We start from the raw sequence: 16,406 nt of genomic DNA, 5'->3' as shown, positions 1-16,406 counted from the left end.
GCGCGAGGGGTGACCCCGCCCGCCATTACCGGCACGGAGGCGCTGCCTCGCCGGGCGCGTGGTGTCGTCGGGGTTCCCGAGGCGCCCCAGACCCGCAATGCCCAGCATCGTGCTCGTCCCCTTCCCCCGCGCCGGGCACCGCGGTCACGGTGCCCCGAGTGGTGGCTGCCGGTGGCGAATCTGCGGCGCAGGACGGGCGCGCAGGGGGGTCGGTGGACGCCTCGTGCCCGCTGCGCTTTAGCGCCTCCTCCCCCTCACGGGCGGCGCGCGGCGCCTGAGGGGATTTTGGCGCCTTTTTCCCCTCACGGGCGGCGCGCGGCCCCTGAGGGGATTTTGGCGCCTTTTTCCCCTCACGGGCGGCGCGCGGCCCCTGAGGGGATTTTGGCGCCTTTTTCCCCTCAGGGGAGGCGCGCGGTCCCTGAGGCGCTCCGGGCCCCGCGCTGCCGTGAGGCGACGGGAAAACGCTGCAGGGTCGTGTCCGAGCCCGAATAATATCCCGTAAAGGTAGCGATGGAGTCAGGTGAACCGTCCGTCAGTGCCGGGGGATCCTGGTCTCTGCACAGTGTGGTGCCGAAATGGCGGTTTAGGATGGCAGCGCTTCCAGAGGTGGTTGAGTGGAGCAGGACGAGCTCTGAGGGCAGCGGGAAGGTGCCGGTGTGTGGGAGAAGGCCAGACGAAGGGGGATGGCGTTAGGGACGGCTGAGGAGGCAGCGAGATGGACCCCGGGAAATAAATATTATAATGTATGATAATTGTCAACTAAATCAGCGTGACAAGTCAAAACACTCTGCTGCTGAATCACACAGGATTGTAAATTAACCAGTAGTTTGGGAGCAGTGGAATTGTCCACAATTCCTTGCAGAAATCAGCAAAGGTATCACACAAAGGTAAAACCCTCCCAAATATCAAACAAGGTGAACCGTGTGGCTCTGAGGGTATGAGGAGGATGAAGAGTTCCAGACCTCAGCATTCAGCTTTAAGAGCCTTTTACACTGAAAATTATCGAAGTGACTGAAATAAATATGAAAACTTTGACAGTGAAACTTGAAAGTTGGACGTTGAACGTTTGACGTTGAAATTGAATGTCTGGCATTGAAATGCTCTCACGTGGCCAATAAGATATATTTCTAGACATTCACGAGGGAGAATTTGGGTGGATCTGAAGGAAAGCCAAGGGGGATGGTACCTGCCTAACCCGAAAGGATGATAGAAGGTGAAAAGAAGAAAAACTAACTCAACATGGGTTGCTGCAAGTTGGTCTTGATGCCTAGAGTTCCACTGGCCCAGTTTGTGTTCATGCTTAAATAAACTTACTTTTATGAGCAAATAAAGAGACAAGAGCTCTGCCCTCATCTGCTTAGACTCTGCTGTCTGTGCCCACAATGGACATTTGTTGACATGCAGCAGAATAATCTGTGACTTCAATTTTATATTAAAGCAAGAGTTGAAAAGCTTCCTCAGCCAGCAAAAATACGTCACACTAGTTCACCAGCTTCACTGGGCAGGAAATGGTAAAGAAAAGGTGAGAAAATACTTATAAGAGGTGAAAAATAACCTGTTTTTTCCCCTGTTTTTGACCAGGTTTCCTCCTAGTTTCATACATTCACTTCTAGTTAATTTGTAACATGGTTTTGTTGATAGTGTAAACTGCATTTAATGTTAAATTGAAAATCGAAATTTTGAAATATTTATTATTTTAAATTTAACTTTAATTTAAAAATTTTAATTATTTAAAATGTACTTATCTTAAAAAATTAATTTTTTATTATAGTGTTCAAGTATGTTTACTGAAACACACACTCCATACTAATAGTTCTAAATCATTATATATTTTCAAAGCCACCAATGTATTCCCTGCTTTTATTTACCGTGCTCTTTGCCTCAATTCCATCTTGTGATAGTGAAAGGCTTTGCCAGCATACACTTTTTAATATCCTGTACAATATAGAAGTAGTTTTATTGATTTAATGGAACTGTTTATACCACACCGTGCTCACCAGGGGGGATGTAAAAGCTTATTCTTACCCAACTGTTTTAATTACCAGCAGTTTCATAAGCTCTGGAATGAGGACAGACATTCACTGGCAAGTAGGTTGAGACAATGAAACTCGTTTTTACATCAGCCGTTTGCAGGTGCTGGTTGGCAGAGGCTCAGCTGGTCTGGATTTAATTAGCAGCAGAGAAATGAAGAATTCTCTGCCATAGTATTAAGCTTCAGTGTTAATTTTTTTTTTAAATTCACCTTTAAAGTGACCTAAAAATGAGGGTGAGATGTTATTATTTTGATGCCCACGTGGAGTTCACACTGACACCTGTTCACTCGTTTGTGAACAAAAGAGAGTTCTTTACATTTGAAGAGATGGAATTTATGAATAATGCAAAAATAGATACTTACTGAAAGGGGTGAAAACTTAGTTGAAACCAGAATGCCCACTTGAACCAGGCCTAGAGTAGCAGAAGCTACTGAAGTCAGTGACAGGAAGTCACACATGAAGAAAATAGCCAGGGTGACTGGATTTACCAGGAAAAAAGAGCAAGTTTTGTAGCAGGAGGACACTCACATGTTACGGTAAAGATTCTGAGGGAATTCATGTATTTCTAATTGCGAAGATCTTAGAAAACACTTTTTACAGTGCTACAGATTTTCCTATCTGCAACTTTTATTTTGCATTTCTGTTTTACTCCTTTCCTTTTAAAGAGAAGACATTCACACACACACAAAATATGCACGGACAAACTCCATTTTAATACTTTTTTTAGTATTAGTACTATCATTTACTTTGGTAAATTCGTATCCCTGTTTAAAGTGCCTTAAAGCAATTAAAACTTAGTTTAAATTCAAGTATTGTAAAATGTACAGAGTCTAAGCACAAAAAAAAGCTGCATAGTGAAAATACTGGAGCAGGCCGATACATTCAGGATGCCAAGTACTCAAGTGGTAACAACATCAGCTCATGATTCAGGTTAAGGATAATTAGCGAGTTTGATACAGTACAGACAGGATGGGGCAATATCGATGTGTTGTTCTCACCATGAACAAAGGATAGAAGCATAAATTTACTCTGAAAGAATCTGTAGTATCAGTTTTGTACACATGCCATAAGAAATAAGGCAGATACTGACACTGAAATCAATCCTTTACATGCTGCTGTAATCCAGTAAATCCTGCGCGTGGGTTTTCCAGGCTTTGAGCCCGCAGTGTTCCAGTGGGAGCTGTGACATCCACCCCGTTCAGAATCCTTACAAACAATCATCCTTGTCTTCATACAATCTCCTTTGAGTCTTTGAAATTTGTCCCATGAGGTTTTAAAGAAGGATGGCTGTTCCTCTGTGTACCGGTGCAGGGTTGTCTGCTGGGGTTTGTGTTTGCCCACAGCTACTTTGGGTAGGAGTGGGGGGTGGTACTTAAGGGGTCTGATTGAATTGTACTTTGAATTTGTAGCCCTTATTTTGCCCGGTTAATTTGGAGTAGTAGCACTTGTACCCTGGCGTAATAGTGACTTGTCACACATATTAGATCAAGAACATCACTTACCTGTAGTGTTTGTCAGAAGAGGAATTTGTTGAAGATATTTTAATGCACATTGTTATAATAAACAAAATTAATGGAATATCAGCATTCAAATGGTTGTTTGACTCCTCCCATTTGAACAATTAGAGAGTAATTTCATTTGCCTTGGCTAAGAGACTTGTAGTAAAGGTGTGTGTGGACACATAACGGAATGATTGATTTTTCAGGGGAAATTACTGCTTCAAAATCAGGGGAACAATATGGCTAAAATGTTACTGGATTGTAACAACACTTTTAAAATGGGTGTATAAGGATGTAGAGGAAAGACATTTTTGCTCAGTTGTTGCCTGAAAAAAAGGAATTTAAAAATACTAACCACTTTTAAAAGAAAACTCTTGATTAGTAGTTCATGTCTTTTAAGAGTATTTTTGTATGTAATTTTTGCTGTTAGAAAGTATTATTTTAAAATATATTTCTAGAAGTATGACAGTTTGATATAAATTATTGCAAGGATTCACCAGTCATTATATGAATGGAATATCGAATAATTAAGAGAAGCAAATATGCATTTCTCATTTTCAGAAAGAGAAAACAAGTTCTCTTTTACAAAGGCAGAATATGCCAAACTATAAAGTTCTGGTTTAACTTTTGTAATATTTAATGAAATTCTACGAAACAACAATGAGAAAATGAAAGGGCTGCACCCAGAGTATAAAACCAGTAGAAGTCGAGTTTCTTGGAATCTGAACCTCCTTCACCCTTTCTTTTAAAGGACTTGTATGGTTTTGTTGTATTGATCCAAGTACTTGGTCAGATGTTGTGGTTGTAGCAGACAGCAGCTGTGGGAGTCCATCTACAGTTTATTTCCAAAGCCCGTTGTAGATGCACTTTGAGGGAATTGGCTGAAGTTAAGGTTTGATGGATGGGATGCTGCAAGATCTCCTCATCACCAGCCTGACTTCAATGTCGGGGAGGGTTTTCTTTTTCGTGTGCAAGCACCCTTCCTCTGTGGCTGCCAGGTGGAGATCAAAACGCAAGGAAACAGACTTTTTCCTTAAGCGAGGGTTGTCCTTAAAGAAAGAACCTTCCCACTCCTTAATGACTTCATCCACTTTTTCTGTCCTGAAACAATAAAGCAAATGTATTTATAATTTTTTAGGCTATATTAGTTATCTGTCTTCAGGACTGCTTTTAAAACAGAGAGAGAAATGTCATCATAAAGTGTCGAGTTATTTTATATGGTACTGAGATATCAGGTTTCCTTTTCTTTTACAGTTTCATCCTCCAGAGAAGCTAAATAAAGGGTGAGGGTTCATTATGTTCTTGTTTTTGTACTTTTAGGTAGACATGGATACAAAACCACTGCTCCAAACACATTAGGCAGTTTGTTTCCAAGGAGAAAGTTTGGAATCCAAGCTCAAAAGTTTTGCAAGAAACCTCAGTACTGTAGTGGGCAGGACAGAATTCCTGCATCTGAAAACCTTCTGAATAGGGAGGAGAAAATCTAGTTTAGACTCAAACCTCAGAATGTGGAGCTATATTACATTAAAGAGAAAAAAGGGCAAAAGTAAAATAGGGAGAATTGAAAAGCCAGCTGATCCAGGAATATTGAGGCACCCAAATCCTGTTGATTCAATTCTCTATGTGTGTGTCAGAATTCAGATGTGAAAGTCAGGCTCTGAGGCCTCACCCAGCTGAGTAAACTGCACCTGGCAGAGTAGCCCTGTGCAGATCTGAGTGACTGTGTGATGAGCGAAGCTCATGCACAAAAATAAACTTCAGCTATGGGGTATGTCTGGTGGACCTTATAATGGCATTAATTTCTTCAGCAGCTGATTATGGTTCAGTGTTAGGAATGGCCCACTACAGTGTGTTTAAAGGTAACATTAAATTAGTCTACAAAAAAGCCTAAAGAGCAGCAGGAAACAAAAAAATTAAAATGAGGCAATCCAATGCTATTGAAGTGATTTCAGGTAAATAACACATCCTAACAGACTTTCATATGCCTACTTGGGAGCCAGGCTCTCCCTCCCCTGTTTGGGGAAACTTAGGAGTTTCCAAGGAGCAAGTTGGAGCAGCTGAGCCTGAATTTATGTGCATAAATATGCCCCAGGGGGACTTCCCAAATGTGGTCTGGCTCTTTGCTTTCAGCCTTAGCGAGATGAATTATTCATAGTTTCATTCTTAACAGAAGTAGAAATTACAAATCAGAAGCACCAGCATGGTATTGTTTGCTTATGAAGCCAATGCTAATAAAAAGAACTTTTAAATGTAATGTATTGTTAAATACTGCCATTCAGTGCACCTTCAGGAGCTCTCACTGTGGTTCTGAAGCTCCTGGGCTATGTGGGCACAAGATAATAGATACCAAATAACGGAAAATTCAAAGCTACTGAAATGTAACCTCCACCCTTTACTTCCAACTGTTATTTTGTGAAATTCCTGTTTATCTTACTGTACAGTGCCATGAGCTTCAGCACTTTTCTTCATGATATTTCCATCTAGGATTGCTTGTTTTGTCATCAGTTCCACCTTCTTTGGCTCATGCTTCTTTACACTCTCTGTAAAAGAATATGCAGGTATACACTGAGCATGCAGAAAGGCAAGGGCGGTACACAGGACCTGGAGGTACACTGGAAAAGGTCCTTTTTTAATATTCAGGAGTTTGTCACTAGTTGTGAACAGTTAGGGCCAAAATCCCTTAAGGAGAAGGTGTCTGAAACTCACCTGAAGGCAGCATAAAGGTGATTTTGCTAGTGCTGGGCTTTTTGTCATCCTTCTGGGCAGGTATTGAGCAACGGAACCTGTAAAAATAAAAATTATTAAAGACATCTAATAATATTGAATTACTTTAACTTCAAGCTTGTCCTGTGAACAGCTGTGAAAAATTTAAAAATGTGAGAATCACGAGAAATTCTGTTTGATTGTGGTAACTGTTTGTTGGGATTTCTCATTCTGAGCCCAGAACTGGAAGAAGTTATTGACAATACCTGTGCAATTTCCTGCAGTGATCTGTCCTGATCTGAGGCATGAACTCCCTGCCCGGCACTTCACGTGCGTGGACCGGCCTTGTATGCCTGGTCCTGAGGGGCCTAGTGACCTGCAGTGCCTCAAGTGAGGCTGCAGTGACTGTGCTGCTTTCTGCAATGTGTGTGAGACACTGAGTGCCAGAAACTCTGCAGTCAGTGAAGCTACCTTACAATGAAACCTTTTCTAAGGTTTTATACTGTAATTTTTTAATGATTAGTTCATGTATTTACAAGTCTGATTATTTGACACCTTCAGAAATGGAAGACAAATTTGAGATCTTTTTCTCTAAGCAGCGAGTACCTGCTCTCTTCTTGCTCCAGCAGACTGCGATATGTTGCTATCTCCTCCTCCAGCTTCATCCTCGTGTTCAGGAGAATTTCATGCTCTCGAAGCTGTTTCTCAATTCCCCTTCTCACTTCCGATAACTCTTTCTCCAAGCATTCAATCTCACCTTCCAGATTTTGTAGCTGCATGTGGTACTGCTGCTCCGTGGCACGCAACGAACGTTCCAAACCCTTTTCCTGTGAAATTTAAGTAATATTTTAAATTTGGAAAGTTCGTGTGTAAAGATGTTATACACGTACATGGTTTCATTAACAAACTGTGTATTTTTACATCAGTTCTTTTAAGATTATTCTTTAAGAACAGGAGTAAAGCTTCCAAGGTAATACTTTGGCTGAGAAATTTTCCAGTAAAATCTGGTAATTTAAGATCAGATGAAAGTGGAGCCACGTCTTGCACAGCAATCCACTGCCTTGAGTTTACAGATCTCTGATTTTAAGTTAAACAATGTCCAGCTCAGTGCTATATGAAGTGCCTGTGTGCTCTTGGAGCTTTTCTGTACTGGTGAATTGAGCAAACTGCTGACATTTTATCACGAATGAATTGATAAATTTGGTCTATACAGTAAAAAAAAATCATAAACATGCTGTGAATTGGTAAGGTAGAATGACCAGGAGCTTGGTGGGGGAGTATAATGCAAGTATATGTTTGGGAGGTGTGAAAATGGGACACCATGTGTGTCTGGAGTGGCAGATCCTGCACCAGAACATTTGCTGGGTCAGTGTGTGTGAGTGAAGGCTCTGTGAGGAGCTGGAGCCCCCCAAAGCTGAGTGTTCCTGTGATGGGTTTCTGCTGTATGGTGGCTGTGACTGTCACAGAAATTGACTGGGGGATAGTTTACATCAAGGACAATACTTCTTTTTTCCGTGAGATTTCAAATTTCATTTCTGGCTCTTACCACAGCGTGGAGAGACTCAATTTCGATCTGCATGTGGTGCCACTGCCGTCGGGCTTCGCACAGTTCTGCTCTGGCTGCCTTTAGTGCTTCTGCATCTTTGTCCATTCTTTTACTTGTACCTTCTTCTAACTAGAGGGGACATACAAAAGATAACAATATTAAAAATATTCAAATAATGATAATAAACCAGCACATAAAAATACCTAGTTGGAATTTTTGTTAGAGTTGTGTAAATGTGTGTAAGCTCACAGTGAGGAGTTAGTATCTTCTGTACTGTGTAGAGGGAAAGCCCTTATCCCACTGCGTTTGTAGGGAAGTGGTTGGGCATATCTCTGTCCCTGGCACCTTTGTCTTAGAGGTATTCTCATACAAATTACCCAGTTGTACTGACACCTTACTCACCTCTGGAGCAAATGGGCTTAGAGGAGGTGCAGATGGTTCAAGCTTCCAAGTTTGAATAAAGTGCTTTGATTTTAATGTATTTTTGAGTTCAGGCTTTTCTTTTTCCTTTTATCCTATTAAAAATAGTTTTTAAAAACCAATCCTGATCACATGTGGGGTCATTTTAGATTTAGACTTATCTTTGATTTCAATAGTATATTCCTGCATGTAACTTCCAGAATGATTGTTTGGCTTATGGAAGTTATTTTTCTTTTTGGTTTCTGAGTTTCCCTGCAAGTGGTGAAGATGCCATAAGCCCTTGAAACAGCACCTGCTCTTTCACATGTTTTACTGCTTTATGCAGGTTCTTATGATGACATCGACTCTAAGAAAGAATCTCTTTAATTCAGTTCTTATGAACTAAGGAAAATAAGGGGTTTGTTCCCCTGACCTATTGCAACTTTACCAGGCCACCATTTTTGTGAAGAATCTAGATTTGGCTCATCCACAAGTGAACCCCCAATGTTCTTTGCTTCTCCTTTTTTGCCTGGGTGCTGCAGAATTTGTGTGACAGGATCAAATCAGTGTGCACTGGCTGCTTTGTGCCAACACGAAGATAAACTTGGCTTCCCTGATGGGTGTGCAGCTGCTGTGTGTCTGGCACTGCTGGTGGATCAGCCAGGCTGCAGCAGCGTCTGGCCTGTCCTTAAAACAAACCTCTGGGATTCCTCCAATACCTAAGTACAAGGTGACAGAATACCTGATTTCCCCCTGAATTTCTTTACATTTGATGGCTCAAAATTGTTTTGCCATTTGATTTCAGTTGGGTTTAGAGCTGTTTGTATGTAAATCCCTAACAGCAGCATTGTGTGTTGGTAACATTTAATCAAACTGTATGAGAGAACAATTGATATTTGCTGAAGAGCAGAACATAGTTTTTACTGTGAGCAATAGAAAATAGTTGCTGCAAAGGTACCGTTTTCTTTGCTAGAGGGCTAAAAATGTCAAAGATTGCTGTATATAAAAGGATTCTCTTCAGGATTCTTTTTTCCTCCGAGAAACTACATGGAGCCAGAGGTTACCGTGTTACAGCCTATGTCATCATCCCTTAAATCCCAGCAATAGCCCGGCTGCAGGGACAGAAAAGCATCCTGATGAATTACACAGCATTCATTCAGCGTGAATCCATACCCTTAACAAAATCTATTTCCGATTCTTCTAGTTCACATCTTACTGCGGTAAAATCCACATCCCTTCCCCGAAAATCTGCTGCATTGAAAGAAATTGCTGTACCTCATAGAGGCTGCGGGAGGAACTGTACGGCCAGCGAATGGCTCCGTACTCTGCAAGGTGTGTGGCTGTGAGGAGGCATTACCTGCGTCCTTGCTGAGCTGACGGTCTTTATCTGATTTCGGGTGATGAGCGATTCATACTTTGCCCTGATCTCTCGGCGGAGCCGAGCCGGCTCCATCCTCCTCCTCCTCCTCCCATCCTCCCCGGCTCCCGGCTCCGCTGCCGGCGGCGCGGGGCTGCGGCCGCGGGGCCGTTAAAGCGGCAGCGGCCCATTTCGGGGAGCGCGGGGGGCTCAGAGCCTGTCAGCCCGTCCTGGCAGCAGGTTAATGCAGCAAAGCATAGCACTAAAATAGCTAATCCTAAATTATGTGCCGAAATGAATATATCAGTGTCTTAATGTTTTTGTCCCACTGTAACTGTGGGGTTTTATAACCTGGGAAATGTGAGGGTAAGAGAGAGAAAGCAAAGGATAAAGTTGCAGCTGCCCAGCATGAAGTGCGCTGGCAGGAGGACATGGAAGGGCAGAGTCTCCTAGCAGCATGCCTGGATTGCTGGCAGTGCCGCTGGCAGGTGCCTCCACCATTGTTAGGGATGTCACAGAATTTCCATCCCTGAAGGTGTTTGAGACTCAGTGAGATGAAGCCTCGGGTGTCTGACCTGACCCAGTGTTGAGGACTGTCCTGTTTCAGAAACTAGCTGGGCATCCTCTCACCCAACACAGTGGTGGGTTTATGGGCAGAAACACACAAGGAGGGAGAGGAACCAGCACTAAGGGTGCACAGTACTGGTGCAGCTTGTGGTAAGGGCTTTGCCCTCTTTTGCAGAGGGCAAAGTTCTGGTGAATGTACACTTCAGACACATCACTGCTGTCAGAAAAAGGCTCTCTGACTGTGTTTCAGTACCTGTGCCAGGTGTTGGTGTGTTCAATACACACAACATGCAATGTGTGTGGGGTTCTTACCCCTTTCCTGACAGCTCCCAGGCAGGTCCAGCACAGGCTGTCTGCTGTGCTGTGCTTCTTCATTTCCTGGCTCACTGGAGCACTGTGTGATCCCGATGATTTTGTCTGCTAAGAACAGCTCTTACCTATTTCATTTTGCCTCTTGCTTATTCATTTTTTTCAGCAGTGCACAATATCAGATATGCAGTAAAAAAATTTCTGATTTCAGTAAAAATTTAAAATTGCCAAAGAGAGAAAGGCATTTTAGACTCTAAATGAGAATATACATCAATGAAATGATAAAAAAGGCAGAAAACTTTTACAAGACATGCATCTTTTTGGAAGCCAAAGTATTGTACCACTTAAAAGTCTCCTGGTGTGAAAAGGTTTCCCTATTCTTGGCTGTGTCTGCTGGCACATGTGAAAGGATCCTGTGTTTGGATTTTATTTTCCTTAGCTGACTGTCTTCCAGTTGACCTGGACTGAGATGGAAAGGTTTTGTTGTCCACTCTCTTTTCTACAAGTGTCTCAATTGTCCTTGTTCTATGTAGTTCTAAACCCAAATTACTGGCAGTGTTTGTCACTGATGGGATGAGAACAGTTACGTCAGAAAACCATTAGGAATCCATCAGACAAACACAAGGTATTGCACCTGGGATGGTGTAAACTAATGCTTTCTTTTAATATCTTTTTTTTTCAGGTGTAAACGGAACACCTGGCTATGAGATCCCTGAAGGCTAAAGGTAGGTAGGTATAAGCAATTGCATCTTTCCTAGGATTTATGGAATTTTGAATTCTAGCTGCTTTCAATGTTCATATTTCGTTGCTGGCTCACCACACAAGTGGAGGGGGTCATGGAGAGTGAAGAGACATTAATACCTTAAAGCTTGTTGAGTCCTTTTTATTAATGATGAAAACTGGAAAATGAGGTTAGAGCAGCAAATTTATTTTATCTATTGATTACTAAAGATTATAAAAAGCCAAATCTGATTAAATGTGTGCTTCATATTTCTGGTTATTGAACAGAGATTTGATGATATTTTTAAAGAACACCCTGGAAATCATACAAGTAACGCTGATAGAGTGAAGCAGGAAATATATTGCATATCTGCAAGGAATGAAAGTGCCAACTTTGTCTTATCGAAAGATTCTTAGTACAAAGCCAAACGTTTTATCACTTCATACAAAAGAATAAAATTATTTATCCATTTTGGCTTGGAGCAAAAGGATCCTTTGCCACATCAGATTGTGCCTCATATCTTCTCTTCAACTTCCTTAACGTGGGATGCAACAACTTTTCCGTCTACCACTTCTTCAACAATTGTCTTGATCTTTCTAGTTTTGGTTGGATCTAAACATCATGAACAAAACAAAAAATATTTATCAATGTGTTAAAAATGATAACCCAAAGCAGCACATGACCAGGTGCCCCCTTTTCTTTCAAATTGGCTTCTGATTATAATGAGCTCTATGATGTAGTTAAACAGGATAACATGAATTATTTGATTTATAAGAATGACTTTAGAAACAAAATTTTGTTCAATCAAAATTAAAAAAAAAAAAAAAAAAAAAAAAAAAAAATCAAACCTACCCTGAGAAGAATCCAGTGATTGTGTTTGAGATTTGGACCCTGTCAGGGGTGAGCTTTCAAATGTAACTGCCTGTCCAGCGCTCCTAAAAGGGAATCGGAGACATGCACTATTGCAGGATGTTCGATAGGATTGGGATAAATTCCCTTTTCATGGTGACATTGATAGATTATTTAAATACTGAGCAGAATAGCTCACTCTCCTCAGTCACAGTGATATTTCAGATCACTGTATGTGCCTTACTCTCGTTTGGAGAATGTTCCACTTATTTTACATCTTTTTTCCTGGAAAGGATTTTGCTACAGAAAAGAAACCCAAGGAGATATTTTGTGTCAATAGTCCCTTACACAAACTCGCCATCCAGCAGGCGCCGGTAGGTTTCAATCTCCATTTCCAGACGAGTCTTGATGTCTAGGAGCTGTTGGTACTCTGCGTTCTGGCGCTCCATGTCAGCCCTGACCTGGAAAAGCTGGGACTCCAGGTTCCCAATCTGCATTTGGATTTGTGACAGCTGAGCGCAGTAACCACCTTCCGTTTCTGCTAAAGTGTCTTCCAGGGATTTTTTCTGTGTAAGGATATTTAATAATCTTTGGTTAAAGAAAAAAACCTCTTTACAAAAACAAAACCAACTGAAGTAGTTTAAGGGAGTGAGTACAGCTGCATTACTTAGAAGGTTTTATTTTCTTTTTGAAAACACCAGTTTGAAAACTGTCCTTTTTGCCTTCCCTAAATGTGATGTAAAAACTCATCTGCTTTGTGACATGCTCTCTGCAATCCAGTTAGATATATTACTGCTATTTAGGAACTAATAGAATATAGGATTTAATTGGAAATAAATGCAAATTCTCAATTCTATGGAATAGGATAAGGTCTAAAAAGACTTTTGAAGTTGCCGAATTGGCCCTGGGCAGTCAGCAGCTTCCCTAGAACGTACCATGGCAAGCTGTGACTGCAGCTCTATTTCCAAGCTCTGGAGAGTCCGTTTTAGATCCGTGATCTCGCTCTTTCCCGACTGGAGCTGCTCAGTATGGGTGGAGATTTCCCTTTTCAGCTCCCCGCTCTGAAATGACAAGGAGGAATGGGGTGTAATTTTACTGTTCCAAGTATAGAACTAATTTTCCCATGCATTTTGCTGAGTTTTCTCTCTCTGGTTGTTACTTTTTCATTGAACCACGCCTCGGCCTCTTTACGGTTTTGCTCAGCAATGACTTCGTACTGTCCCCTCATGTCATTCAGAAGCTTGGTCAGGTCAGTCCCTGGAGCAGCGTCCATTTCCACGCTGACTTGGCCAAATTCACTGCTTTGGATGCCCTGAAGCTCCTGGAGAGATTGAAAATAAAGAGAAGGTTCTGTTAACAAATGGCAAAATAGTTCTACCAAAATATATGTAAAGAAATATATGTGATATAAATTCTGTTTCAACAAGGATCTGTAGCTTGTTTCTTGCACTCTTTCACTTAGAAAACTCAAAAAATAACAGCAAACAAAACCAATAATGAAATCCAAGAACTCCCACTGGGTTAAATAAGGGAGTAATTTGATGTTTCGCTATTTCATGTGTCTTGTTATGAATTCATAAAGGAAAAAAATAACCTCTTCATGATTCTTCTTGAGATAAGCCAGTTCTTCATTCAGGCTTTCAATCTGCATCTCCAGATCTGCCCTGGTTATGGTCAGCTCATCCAGGACTCTGCGCAGACCATTGATGTCGGCCTCCACACTCTGCCGAAGAGCCACTTCATTCTCATATCTGTGCATAAAGGGATTAAATATTATTTCTTACATGTCCAATGAGGTGAAATGCAAACTATTAATGTATTTTATTTTAGTTTTAATACGAAATCTTAATACACAAAATTATTATAGCATTGTTTAGTAATTGTCTTACAAGTATTCTACAAGGAAAGAGATGTTAATACAAAAGAATTTTTTCCTTATGATATTGGTAAGAGTTTTTGTAGCATTAAGATATCCTTACTTCAGTCTGAAGTCATCAGCAGCGAGTCTGGCATTATCAACCTGCAGAATGATCCTCGCGTTGTCGATGGTTGCATTGATGATCTAGAATACAGTGTTCAGAGAATATTGTTACGGCCCAAAGGCTTCATGGTTTTGTAATGGCTTTAAACTTTGTGTTCTACAAGGGTTTGTAGAACTGCATTCCAACACTGCCTTTTCCTTCATTCAGATTAGACAAATCACTGTATGACACAGCTACAGAGCTGCTTTAATGTACAGGAAAAATTCAGCACATGTCACCAGTGCAAGGTGACAGAGGTGACTCCAAGCATCAGTACCAAAGGATAAATGTGCTCTTGGTTTCCGAAAGAAATTTGTCATTTTCATTCATACTATTAAGTGAGTTACAAATATAAAGATCCATTAAATACATTGCTTTGCTACCTTGTTTCGAAGATCTTCAATGAGTGGATAGAATTTACTGTAGTCATTCCCAGATCCAGGGGTGCCAGTGCCAGGGCCACTTTTCTCATACCACTCACGGATTTTGCGCTCCAGCTCGGTGTTGGCATCCTCCAGAGATCTCACTTTGTCCAGATACGCAGCCAGACGGTCATTGAGGTTCTGCATCGTCTCTTTTTTTGAGCCAGAAAGAATGCCACCATCGCCAGCACCAGCAGCACCAAGCCCACCTCCAAAACCAGTCCCCGAGCCACCACCAAAGCCACTTCCAAAAGCAGCACCTGAACTGCTGCCGAAACCACTTCCCAAACCTCCCCCAAAACCACTGCCTAAGCCACTTCCGTAGCTACCACCCAAACCACCTCCAAAGCTTCCACCAAAGCCACTGCTTAAGCTGCTCCCAAATCCTGGACCTGAGCTGCCCCCAAAGCCCCCACCGAAGCCAGAGCCTGAACCCAACAGAGAAACTGCACCAAACCCCCCGCTAGACCCCCCACCAAGCCCAAGCCCACTGCCACCAAAGCCTCCTCCACCACCAGAACTGGACATCCTCAGAGATCCCCCTCCAAACCCGCTCCGAGAGGAGAATTGCCGGGACCCGCCACTTGTGCGCATGGAAAAGGCCATGGTGCTCGAGGTGCCTGGATCTGCCCCGTGGAGGATACAAGACAGAGCAGTGCAGAGCGAGAGCAGGGTCAGCTTTATAGAGGGACAGCAGTGGGTGTTTCAGGAAGAGTCCCCACCTCCTGGGGAGTGCTTTCACTCTCTCTCTCTCCCTCCTGTTTGGAGGAAATGTCAGTTTAGTATGTTCTGACCAACCGAAATGATACGTGCCAACCGAAATTGCCAATGGGAGTGGAAATCTGGTGCCCTCCAGGTATTTGTATGAGGGGAAATGGGTGGAGTGGAGCTGAGACATCACGATTGTGTTCTGCCATGTGCAATGGAGCACAAAAAGTTCTTTTCACATTTAAATCCCTCCTAAATAATTGTTTTGTCATTGCAGATTCAGTGCTTCCTGGGTTTGGGGCTGTTATTACAGGAATTTGCTAAGAGTGATCCCTTTGATCCCTGTTTCCCAGTGTGTGTGGGAGGAATGTCTTTCTTTTCATAATGCTCTTCTGGCAGGAGCCTCTGCTGGATTAGTGCTCCTGGATGCTTGATAGGAAGTAAAAAAAGGGACCATCAGGTGTCCAAGGACACATGGATGTTCAGTGAGCTGCAGGGTGATCATTAATATCAAAATATAAATATAAATATAAATATACCCAGTAGGATTTGGAATTGGGTTTATACCCTAACCCTTTCATCATTGAAATACCTTAGAGTAATATGCATATAGCCTGTAGCATATAGTCTATAGCATGTAACAGTTTGTACTTCAGAGCTGAGAACTGACCATTGTATCTGCTAAATAGTTTGCTGTTACCTCAAAATATGAATTCCGACTTCTGTATTTGGCGCTTTTTATAATACAAATTTAAAGATCAAATGTAGCACCTCTGGGTGCAGGTTTGGGCATGGAAGCCCTTCCAAACCAGTGTATTTTTCTTTGAAGTTATTTTGATAAATGGAAAATTGTTTTTCCTTTGTCTTGGCTTAATTATATGATTGGATTTGTCAACTGAAATGTGTTAATTTTTGATTTATCCACACCCAGGAGCATGGGGTGCTTTTGGGGCAGAAAGGAGCGGAAGATCAAAGGTCTAAGTAAAGCATTTCTGTGGAAATGAGCTGATAGCCTGGTCTCAGTGACTCGGGGCAGTGAAAGCAGAGGATTAGTTCTTTGGCAGCTGTTTAGGTACAGTAAATAGCTCTGGACAGGTGAGATTTCATAGGGAAGAGCTTTGTGTGTTTATGTTCTCAAGAGGAAAATGTAAACTCCTGGGACTGAGGATCCAGGTGTGGCACAGGGGCCTCCCTATGGGACAGGGAACACTATTTGCACAGAAGGTTTTGAGAGAGATCATTTCAAATATATTCTTATTGATAAAATATCTT

At 42.0% G+C, this 16,406-nt stretch overlaps 2 protein-coding genes and 1 long non-coding RNA gene across 4 annotated transcripts; 1 reads left to right on the top strand and 2 right to left on the bottom strand.

Moving 5' to 3' along the window:
- Positions 1 to 10: 10 nt before the first annotated feature.
- On the top strand, positions 11 to 14,391 carry LOC125332513. The gene is made up of 3 exons (XR_007206534.1): positions 11 to 1,522; positions 11,096 to 11,138; positions 13,641 to 14,391. It is a non-coding gene; the product is annotated as an uncharacterized LOC125332513 (long non-coding RNA).
- Positions 2,726 to 9,688, bottom strand: KRT222 (keratin 222). Of its 2 annotated transcripts, none has more exons than XM_048317428.1 (6): positions 9,538 to 9,688; positions 7,782 to 7,910; positions 6,842 to 7,062; positions 6,239 to 6,315; positions 5,967 to 6,072; positions 2,726 to 4,633 (listed from the first exon to the last, which is right to left on the bottom strand). In XM_048317428.1, the coding sequence occupies exons 1-6, from the start codon at positions 9,631 to 9,633 to the stop codon at positions 4,420 to 4,422; spliced, it is 843 nt and encodes a 280-aa protein (XP_048173385.1). In that variant the 5' UTR covers positions 9,634 to 9,688; the 3' UTR covers positions 2,726 to 4,419. The 2 variants fall into 2 exon arrangements, with proteins under 2 accessions (XP_048173385.1, XP_048173391.1); XM_048317434.1 differs by having other exon boundaries at positions 9,456 to 9,639.
- On the bottom strand, positions 11,321 to 15,124 carry LOC125332477 (keratin, type I cytoskeletal 12-like). The gene is made up of 8 exons (XM_048317366.1): positions 14,388 to 15,124; positions 13,963 to 14,045; positions 13,578 to 13,734; positions 13,143 to 13,304; positions 12,919 to 13,044; positions 12,332 to 12,549; positions 11,987 to 12,069; positions 11,321 to 11,746 (listed from the first exon to the last, which is right to left on the bottom strand). Exons 1-8 carry the CDS (start codon positions 15,030 to 15,032, stop codon positions 11,649 to 11,651), a joined length of 1,572 nt encoding a protein of 523 aa, XP_048173323.1. The 5' UTR covers positions 15,033 to 15,124; the 3' UTR covers positions 11,321 to 11,648.
- Between the last annotated feature and the right edge of the window lie 1,282 nt (positions 15,125 to 16,406).

This window comes from Corvus hawaiiensis, chromosome 1 (assembly GCF_020740725.1).
Source record: "Corvus hawaiiensis isolate bCorHaw1 chromosome 1, bCorHaw1.pri.cur, whole genome shotgun sequence".
Lineage (NCBI taxonomy): Eukaryota > Metazoa > Chordata > Aves > Passeriformes > Corvidae > Corvus > Corvus hawaiiensis.
The sequence above is the reverse complement of the archived record's forward strand: the minus strand, read 5'-3'. Positions and strand labels throughout refer to the sequence as shown.